Below are 10,667 nucleotides of genomic sequence, written 5' to 3' on the forward strand. Positions count from 1 at the left end.
TCAATCTCTTGTGTTCTTACCTTTTCTCACATTTTTCCCCATAAAAGTGGTACTTCTTACATGTCCCTGGACAAGGGTTGTGTTGTTCACATGAGAGATGGGCCATGTTCCTTAAAGGAGAGCTGCACAGCAGAGGTACTTTAGGATCACTTCTGGGACACAGGGGAGGGACAGAAGAAGCAGCTGTTGCCTCTTCTGGGAACCTCAAATCTTTGGTCTGGTCTGGGTCAGTTTTTTAACCATCACTTGAGGCTCACAGTCATTCGAACACTTGGCAAAGGTGAGATGTGGCTGCCCCATCCCTGGAAGTGTTCAAGGCCAGGTTCAATGGCACTTTGAGCAAATTGATCTAGTAGAAGGTGTCCTTGCTCATGGCAGAGGGTTGGAACGAGATGATCCCTAAGATCCCTTCCAACCCAAACCATTCTGTGATTCTGCCTATAAAGATTCCATGAACACACTCGGCACAGCAGGAAGGTGAGACATGCATGTCTCAGCATCCTGGTTGTTGCGAAGTGTGCTGGCCTTGAGGTGTCTCTGTCTCTGTCCTTGCTCACATCAGCAGAGTACCTCCCAAAAACCACAGGTGGCACACAGGTCAATGAGGGTGGAATGTCCAGTATCCAGGCATTTGCAGATCCTGCTGTGGCCATGGGATCTTTGCTGCCCTCGAAGGACAACAGTCTGCAACAGCATATATCTCCTTGATCTACATGTCCAAGCAACATTTCTCTTTCCTAGATTTTGTTTTCTTATGTCCATTTGGCTTCTGCTGCTGTGACTTCTTCTGTCCTGAAGACCTGCAGTGCTCAATCTCCTTAGTGTCTCTTTGGCTATTCACTTTGTTTTTCCATGGGGACTGAAGACTCAGGATAAGACTTTGGTGGTCCCTCATTTTTCAGTAGAATCACAGAATAATTAGGTTGGCAAAGACCACCAAGATCATTGAGTCTGACCTGTGACTGATCACCTTGTCAACTAGAGCAGAGCACTGAGTGCCAAGCATTAAAGTGGAAACACCACTCTCCTCCTCTGGTTCAAAATCCCCTTTTTCCAGTACTGCAGTCACAAGAGGTTTTTCCATTTCCCTGCAGTTGCTCAGCTACCTCCCAGCTTGCCCTGCTTTGAGCACGAGGTTGGACTGCTGCCTGTAGCATCTCATAGAAAGAAAACTGAGGTGGAAATCAGGAGAACATCCGTGGGGAGAAGCCAGATCTGGAGTTTGGAACAATTTCTCTAGGAAAGTGCTGCAAGTCCTTCTTCTTTTCAAACATGACATGGAAAGCTTACCAGAAGTATTTTGTCTAGGAACCTCTGACCTCCCAACTGGGAGAAGACTGGAGGATCCAGTAGGATTTTCTACAGGTTGAAGAAATGGAGGTTTGTCTTACAGAACAGACCCCATGGGAGCTGGATCAATGAGCAACAGAGCTCCTTCAACATCACTCACAGCCCTTTTCCATCCAGGAATTGCACAGCTCTGGACAACATGTGGATACTGCCCACGCTGACATGAAAGGCAGAGCAGTGCCAGTTATTAAGGGCTGGAGCATAAATTTTATTAAAAAAGTAGTGAAATGGAAAACCATGAGCTTGTCGATCCTAGGGTGTGAGGACAAGTCCATGGCTTCTTCTGCTTATTTCTGGTTATAACAACCAACATGTTGTTACAGTATTCCTGGACTTCTGGAAGTGCAGGAAAATTAGTCCAGTTTAGTTGTGAATGAATGAGCAGTGGAAACATTCCCCTCCTCTGCCAGCTGTATCCCACCAGCACAAAAACGACTCCAGGCCATGACCTGCTCTGTTCAAGTTCAGTGTCCCTCTCCATTTGCCTTCCAGGGGAGCAAGAGCCCTTCACCTGAAATCCTCCCGTGATGTTGTGGCCGCTGCTGCTGCAGGTCTGGGCGAGCTGCCTCTGGCTGGGACACGGCGAGGTGGTGAATTCCTTTGAAAGTTCATGTCCTTAGTTTTTCTGTGGCAATACTCCCCAAATGAAGCCCTGGAGCCTCAGAACCCAGCCTGGATCTGCCAGAGCTACCACAACAGGTATTCCTATGCCACCCTGTATGACATAAACAGGCATATTCCTGTGTACTCTGCTCACATCTACAAGCCTGGAACTGGCAAGAGACCTCAAACATGGTGGGTTGAGCCCCAGGTAAGTGTCCTCTCTTACAGCATGTCACCCTCCAGTCATTAAAACATGAATTGCAGCATTTAACTAAACACCTCTATTTCCTCCCACCCCTCCTACACAGACACGCAAAAGGACCCACTGGATGGGATTCATCTCATGTAACTTCAAACACCATCACCACAACACATCTCCCTGTGTATGGGGTTAGAGAAGGCAAACACTGGTGTTCCAGGAGTGTGGTACACCTGTAGCAGCCACAAGTGGAATCAGAGAATGGGGGTGGGAGGATCTGGGGAGAGCACTGGGCAGATGTAGGGCGTGGAGAAGACAGTAGGGAAGAGAACCAGATGTGACAGGGGAAAGGTCTCACCAAAATCACCTTTCAAACCTGGAAGTGGAAAATGCTCATCGTCTCATGCATCCACCCATACCTCCACCACAGGCTGCAGGCTGGATCACAAAGGTGACAAGTCAAAATGAGAACAGCAGGATTCTGAACTTCCTTTTTTTAAAAGCTCTCGTTTATCCAGGAGGGTCAATTTCTCTACAACTCATTCATTTTCATACACTGATATGACAAAAAAAAAAGTGTGCTTGACACTCCGAGACTTCTGCTCCAGGGAAACCTTCTCCATTAGTCCCATCCCGAATACTAACACTTTTTCCTCTTCTTTACCTGTCAAGCTGATGGGTTCAAATTATCCCAAAACTGTGGGAAAACGATCGACCCTCTTACATGGTTACAATGTCAGCTTAGAGAAACTCAGCGAGAGCCAGGCTGTCCTGCAAGACTACGGGAACCTGATTGATTTGAGCCGGGGCCATTTGAACTCCAATGGCCATCACCTCGAGCACAACAGCAGGATGGCTACCTTCACCCTCGCCAACATAGTGCCACGGGGTGAGAAACCCAACAGCAGTCCCTGGAAAAATTACAGCAGCAAATGATGATCAGGAAGACCCAGGGCTGTACCACCACCTACATCATTGTGGGTGCTGTGCCTGGAAACATTGCCAAGGAATATGCCTGGGAATATTGCCAAGGCAGAGTTAATAAAACCAGCTACACCTGGTCGAGTGCCTGCTGCGAGAAGAATCCCAAGGACATGGAACCTTGGGTGGTCATTGCCGAGAGTGACAAGAGCCAGGTTCTGGAACTCAAGATGGGCCAGCTGAAAGCCATGTTGACATGGCTCTGTGGGAGGGGACAGGTGTCTCTGTTCCACAGCACCTGTCTCTGGGAATAAGCCTCACATCCTGGGTGTAAAAGGCTCGGGGAGTTTTGCTGAATGTCCTAGAATCAGAGAATCACAGAATGGTTTGGTTTCGAATGGACTTTAAAGATCATTGAGTTACAACACCCCTGCCACGGGCATCCTCTAGACCAGGTTGCTCAAAGTCACATCCAACCTGGCTTTGAACACTTCCAGGAATGAGGCAGCCACAACCTCTCTGGGCAACCCGCCCTAACCTCACTACAACCTCCTTTCAGGTAGTTGTAAAGTGCAATGAAATCCCCCCGAGCCTCCTCTTCTCTAGACTAAAATCTAATCCTAATATCTAATCTAAACCTGCCATCTGTCAATTTAAAGGAGTTCTCCCTTGCCCTGTCGCTCCAAGCCCACGTCAAAAGTTCCTCTCCAGCTCTCTTGTAGCACTTGCAGGTAGTGGGAGGGGCTCTACGGTGTCCCAGAGCATTCCCAGCCTTAGGCTGGCAGCATGACTAAGTGTTGTTACAAAACATTTGCAATTAGGCAAGGAAAAATATGTAGCCTGACGATACTAATTATATTCTGAGAGGCTGTAGAACAGCAGACTGTGAACATCTGAGTGTACTCAGAGGCAGGCTGGTCAGTCTAATGCCACCAGAGATGTTCTGCTGGGTACAGAGACACATGTAGGTTCTGCTGCAGCAGCAGCTGCAGCCCGTGGGGAATGAGGAAATGGACAGGGAAGTCACCAGACCCAGTTAACTGCTCCTGACACGTGATGCTGCAAGTCAATAAGGCTGTGAAATATCCTGAGGAACTTGCAAATAGCAACTGCCTCCCCATTTCTGGGCAGGCATGAACAAATCTCCCCTGAGCAACAACAGAAAACTTCTCTTTTCCGTGGAATTCCCTGTTTATCAAAAGGGGCAGATTTACAACCGGGCATATATTGCAGTGGGACTCCTGAGGGATCAGCCAACTCTTTCTCCAGGGAGAAGAGGCAAGGAGCAGCTCAGCTGCCTGTTCTGAGACTCTGCTTCGAGGTAAGCTCTTGCTCCTTGCTCAGCATTGACTCCAATATTTCAGGTGTTGCCTTAGCTCTGGAATAAAGAGATCAGACAAAGCATAGGCTGGAGTTGCTGAGCTCCACCATCTGCCTTCCATGGAGAAATCAGAGGTTATGCATGCACTGAATTGTGCAGCTCTTTAACATTTTCTGTTAAGGAGGCCAAGGACAGAAGGATCGATTTGGGAGAGAAATTCAAGCCAAGTCACCTGGAAAATTCACACCATAGCGTTGACTAAGAATGAGGAGGGGTGAGGTGTGGTGCAGAGCTTATTGAGTACCAAAATTCCACCCATGACCTTTCAAAAGACCTCTGGACAAACACAGGTGCTGGTTGCACTCCTGAATAAACTTACTCTAAACCCTATGTGGGAAATCTCACAACCTTCCTTCCAGGGGGATCATATATAAACAGCCAGTCTCAGATTGCAGCAGAGACATTTCAGCCTTCTACCACTCTGGGGCTGTGAGCAGAGTCCTGAGCCAATATTTTCCACAGTAAGTTGGTTTTTATCTATCTGATATTGAGTGAGATATATTTTAAGCTCCTGCAGGGGGTGTCGCAACAGGACTTTTCAGGAACTTCTCTCTTGATTAGGGCAGAGATGGTCCTGCTCTGCAGAGCACTGTAAAAAGCCACTGCTTGTGATTTCTGTTCTCTGTTTCTGACCAGCTCCTTGGTCATCACATTCCTGATCCAGGACTTGTAGGGAGATAAAGGACCAGATGTCTTGGGTGAGAACAAGGGTATATGTAGCTCAATATCCCATTGTCAGCTGAGAGCCAGGACAATCTTGGGTTCAGTATAGCACCTGAATGGAAGAGCTGCATATCTGTGTGAACGTGGATGGGGGCAGAGACTTGTAGGAAGTGCAGCATTGCTGTTATTTCCCTGACAAATGCCCCATGAACTAATTGCAGGTGGCTGAGCAGAGTCCGTGCCCAGCTGCAGGTCTCTGTTGTGGGAAGACCCTCAGAGCAGAAGAAAGCAAAATTGGCATTAAGCTGAGCCAGGGGAGGTCTAGGTGAGGTATCAGAAAAAGGTCTTTCACCGAGAGGGTGGTTGGGCACTGAACAGGCTCCCCGGGGCAGTGATCACAGCACCAAGCCTGACAGAGCTCAAGAAGTGCTTTGACAACACTCTCAGGCACACGATGGGATTGTTGCGGTGTCCTGCACAGGGCCATGAGTTGGGCTCGATGATCCTGATGGGTCCCTTCCAACTCAGTATATTCTATGATTTTATGATTCTATGATAACACTTTTTATCAATAAAACTGTGTGGCAGGTTAAGGTTCAAGGGTGGTCAGTGATAGTATCTGACTGCAAAACTATATTCAAAGCAACATGCCAACAAGCTCTGATCCCCCCCAAAAACTGGCTGGAGATAATCATTCAGCCCTCACAGAGTATGGTTCTTACCCAATAGGTGTCCCTATGAGGGAGAAGACAGGTTCAGCCCATCATCTGATCCCAGAAGTTATGATGGAGTCTTCCCTCACTTATCCCCATTTTTAACTCACTTTTACACTATTTTTTTACATTTAGGTGGAGCCTGTGTGATTTTAGTCATAAATATCACTCAGTGGAAGACGGTTGTACCTTGGGAGTGGATATCTCAGTATAGTACTAGAGATAACCTTGCGATGGGGACATGTGTAACTCCAAGAAGAGTGATTGCACCACGGTTGCTGATTCAACATCAGGACATCTTCCTTTTTCTCCCTCGGATTTCAGCTGCTGTGCAGCTTATCAGCTAGAAAGTACCACTGATGTTCCTCCTCTGCAAGGGTTTCGACAGAGCCTGGCCACAGTGCCTCTGCTCTGCTCCACCCACTGTTTAGCCCCCTTAGATTGTGCTGTGTGCAGGAGGCCAGGTGTGCTGACTGTGTTCCATCCAGGGAGTATCAACCATATTTTCCCCTGTAATTTCCGTACTGTTATCCTTTTACCCCCAGTCATCTTCCTACACACCCTTCTTGCCCCGCTGATTTTTCCATATCCCAGAGGACAGAAGTTATCCCCTCCTTGGTCTCTCGTAGTCCCCTCCTCTGCCAGCTGTGTCCCACCACCACAAAAATGACTGCAGGCCATGACTGTCCAAGCTGAGTGTCCCTCTGCATTTGCCTTCCAGGGGAGCAAGAGCCCTTCACCTGAAATCATCCCACAATGCTGTGGCTGCTGCTGCTGCAGGTCTGGGCAAGCTGCCTCTGGCTGGGACAGGGCGAGGTGGTGACGTCCTTTGAAAGTTCATGTCCTCAGTTTTTCTTCCGGGAGACCCCCCCAAATGAAGCCCTGGAGCCAGAGAACCCAGCCTGGATCTGCCAGCGCTACAAGAACCAGTATTTCTTTGCCACCTTGTACGACAGAAAGGAGCGTATTCCCGTCTACTCTGCTTACATCTACGAGCCTGGACCTGGCAAACGACCTCAAGGGTGGCTGGTTGAGCCCCAGGTGAGTGTCCTCTCTTACAGCATAGCACCCTCCAGACATTAAAACATGAACATTAGTATTTAAATAAACACTTCTATTTCTTCCCTCCCCCATACACACACACAGATGTAAACGGAGCCACTGAGTGAGATTCATCTCATCTTACTACAAACACCTGCACCACATGATTCCTCTGATGTGTCTGAGGCAGCAGCAGGAGGATGAGATGAGTCATATCCCAAAGGTGCCCATCTTTCTGCAATGACCTGAGAGCAACATCAAGGCAAATTACATTACTTTGCATTACAAAATCAAATGACCTCCCTCTCTGTGCCCTGCTGTGGTGGGAGACCAAGTGAAGGGGAAAAGGCATCCAACAAGCAGCTAAATTTGAGGGACCAACAGTCCTGCTGGGCTCTGATCTCCACTTTGCCCTGAGCTCTTTTGCATCCCTGACAGAGCTTAATTTCTTACAGTTAAGAATCAAAGAGTCTTTGTAAATGACATGAGAGAACTGAGGAGAACTCAGAATTGGGTGGGATGACCTAGGGAAAAAGCCTTGGCACAGGCACTGAGTGATGAGAGGGTTTGGTGAAGCCTGGGGAATTTATTGGGTGATATTTCACAGTGAAAAGTGAGGAGCATCAGTGTCAGTCCAGTCAGAAGGGGGTGATCTCCAGCCATGGCCAGTTGCCCCTGAGCACCGTTGCCTCAGGCTTGGTTCAGAAGAATCCATCAGAAATACAAACCTCCACAAACAACAGAGTCCTCCCAAACCTCCTTCAGACAAATTTCAGACCTTCAGTAAAATAGGCCAAGGAAATTATGGAAGAGAAAGAGAGGAAATTCAGGGTATTGCTAAGGACGCAGTAGCAGACGGGTTTTAGGTCAAAATGAGCGACAGAAGAAAGCCACATGCCCTGTTCCAGAGGAAGGCTCAATATGCTTCCCTAAAGATGAAAAGATATGTGCTGTAGTTATGAAATAAAAAACCATTTCACTTGTTACTCATAGGAACTTGAGCAACTAATGTGGTATTGCACCACTGCAGCCTCCACATTTAGTAGAGATAAAAGCATGCAATCATAGACTCATAGAACAACGGTTTGAGTTTGAAGAGACCTTAAAGATCATCTCATTCCAACCTCTCTGCATGGGCAGGGCCACCTTCCACTAGACCTGGTCGCTCCAAGCCTCATCCAACCTGGCCTTGAACACTTCCAAGGATGGGGCAGCCACAGTTTCTCTGGTCAAATGGTTCTGGTGCCTCACCACCCTCACAGGGAAAGATTTCATTCTAGTACCTAATCTAACCCTTTACTCTGTCAGTTTGAAGCCATTTGCCCTTGTCCTCTCACCCAATGCCCTGGTAAAATAGCCATGCTTCTTCCCAAGTAAGGGGTAGAGAAGGAGACAAGGAGATGGGGCTGAGTCCTCATCTCCTCCTGGAAGTTCTAGGAGCACCACAGCCTTTCTGCTCATCCTCTTCTCATCCTGTCTACCTTCAAGACACCCAGCCTTCAAAGAGGATATGTGAGTCCTTGTTTTCCCTAAGCTTGGAAAGCACTTATGTGCTGACACATTGGATTAAAAAAAACATGCAAACCTTTCATAGAAACTGAGACAACTCTTGTGAAAATGGTGCTGAATGCAGAAAATGTCAAGGCAGGTGACATTGTGATTAGATGAAGGGGATTAAAGTTGGATAGTGAGAAGATGCCCAGGCAGATGTGGGATGAGGAGACAGGTGAAAAGGGAACGAGATGTGACAGGGAACATGTCTCACTAAAATGACCTTTCAAACCTAGAAAATGCTCATTGTCTCATGCATCCAGCCACACTCCCAGCACAGGCTGCAAGCTGGATCACAAAGGTCACAAGTCAAAAGGAGAGCAGTCAGACTCTGAGTATCTTTTGCCTTAAAGCTCTTGTGTTCATCCAGGAGGGGCAGCTATAGGATTTCTCTGGATTTATACATTTACATACACTGAGATGACAAAAAATGTGTTCTTGACACCTGAAGACCTCTGATCCAGGGAAACCTGCTCCATTACTCCCATCCCCAGTAGTAACACCTTTTCCTCTTCTTTACCTGCCTAGCTGATGGGCCCAACCTACCCCAAAACTATGGAAAAAGAGTGGACGCTCATAAATCATTACAATGTCAGCTTAGAGAAACTCAGCGAGAGCCAGGCTATTCTCCAAGACTACAAGAACCTGACAGGTTTGAACCGGGGCCATTTAAACCCCAATGGCCATCACTTCAACTACAGCAGCAGGATGGCTACCTTCACCCTCACCAACATAGTGCCCCAGGACGAGAAACTCAACGGCGGCGCCTGGAACAACTACGAGCAGCGAACGATGATCAAGAACACCCAGGGCTGTGACACCACCTACGTCATCGTGGGTGCTGTGCCTGGGAACAACTATATCGCCAAAGGAAGGGTTAATAAGCCCAGCTACATCTGGTCGAGTGCCTGCTGCGTGGTGGACAACAACCACAGGAAGGCTTGGGCGGTCATTGCTGAAAATGACCAGAACCAGGTCCAGCTCCTCACACTGGGGGAGCTGGAGGACACCTTGACTCAGCTCTATGGGAGGGGACAGGTTTCTCTGTTTGACAGTGAATGTCCCCGGGAATAAGCCTCACATCCTGGGTTTAAAAGGCTCAGGAGCTTTCGCCACATGTCAGAGATCACAGAATAATTTGGGTTGGAAGGGACCTTAAAGATCATCTGTCTAGTTTCAGGCCCCCTGCCATGGGGACCTTCCACTAGACCAGGTTGCTCAAATCCCTGTCCATCCTGGCCTTGAACACTTCCAGGGGTGGGTCAGACAACTTCTCTGGGCGAACTGTGCTAGTGCATCACCACCCTCACAGCCAATTTTTTCTTTCTAATATCTGATCTAACCCTGACCTCTATCAGTTTAAAGCCATTCCAAGGGCATATCACTCCATGCCCTTGTCTAATATCCCGCTACAGCTCTCTTTGAAAACACTCTAGGTACTGGAATGGAACCTAAGTTCTCCTCAGAGTCTTCTCTTCTCCAGGTGAACACCTCCAACTCTCTCACCCTGTCTCCAGAGCAGAGGTGCTCCAACCCTTGGAGCATCTTTGTGGCCTCTGGACTCCACTCCAACAGGTTTGCCTCCTTCATGTGTTGTGGCCCCAGAGCTGGATGCAGCACTGCAGGTGGGCTCTCACCAGAGCAGAGTAGAGGAGGGACAAATGTCTTGTGCATGGGCTGTAGCTGGTGATCAAGACAACTCAAGACCCCCAAAACCCTCTGACCCATTTCCAGGAAGGTCTGACAGAATGGACTGTGCATGAAAACCAATTTGCATAGGAAGCAAGAAACCTGTTTTCAGTGCAGGTAAACTTATCTGTATAAAGGTACTCACTGCCATGTGCTTATACAGTAGGTCAGGGACTAACATACCAATTTCTATGCCAAATGTGTAATTAACTAATAAAATGTTGTGAGTTTTTGAGAACTCTCTGACTTCTGTAGTTCCTTTCGACCACGAGCATTTATGAACCTTGAGTGTTCCCTTTCCCTTAAGGGGTGTGTTGTGGGCAGAATGGGAGTTTCAGACAAAGTGTATTAGAGAACCCCCCGTTGAGTTATGAGGTGCAGAAAGGACCCCTTGCTTTCTAAACTTCTCAGAGAGGAGTCTGGGTGCATCTGCATCCAATCTTAGCCCCAGATTTTGTCAATGGTTTAGGTCTAAAGGATTATAGAGGTGTAATTGAACCCTTACACGACTCTGTCCCACAAGATTGAGGATGGTAAACCAGATAGGTTTACATAA

At 47.9% G+C, this 10,667-nt stretch overlaps 1 protein-coding gene and 1 pseudogene across 2 annotated transcripts; both read left to right on the top strand.

Moving 5' to 3' along the window:
- The first annotated feature begins 1,877 nt into the window (after positions 1 to 1,877).
- On the top strand, positions 1,878 to 3,387 carry LOC113976865 (annotated as a pseudogene).
- A 747-nt stretch (positions 3,388 to 4,134) lies between these two features.
- On the top strand, positions 4,135 to 10,467 carry LOC113976852 (endonuclease domain-containing 1 protein-like). 2 transcript variants are annotated; one of them, XM_027702461.1, is made up of 3 exons: positions 4,135 to 4,351; positions 6,552 to 6,871; positions 8,951 to 10,467. In XM_027702461.1, exons 2-3 carry the CDS (start codon positions 6,587 to 6,589, stop codon positions 9,494 to 9,496), a joined length of 831 nt encoding a protein of 276 aa, XP_027558262.1. In that variant the 5' UTR covers positions 4,135 to 4,351; positions 6,552 to 6,586; the 3' UTR covers positions 9,497 to 10,467. The 2 variants fall into 2 exon arrangements, with proteins under 2 accessions (XP_027558262.1, XP_027558261.1); XM_027702460.1 differs by having other exon boundaries at positions 4,135 to 4,394; positions 8,951 to 10,461.
- Positions 10,468 to 10,667: the final 200 nt, after the last annotated feature.

Source organism: Neopelma chrysocephalum, unplaced genomic scaffold (assembly GCF_003984885.1).
Source record: "Neopelma chrysocephalum unplaced genomic scaffold, ASM398488v2 Primary Assembly neopelma1_187, whole genome shotgun sequence".
Classification (NCBI taxonomy): domain Eukaryota; kingdom Metazoa; phylum Chordata; class Aves; order Passeriformes; family Pipridae; genus Neopelma; species Neopelma chrysocephalum.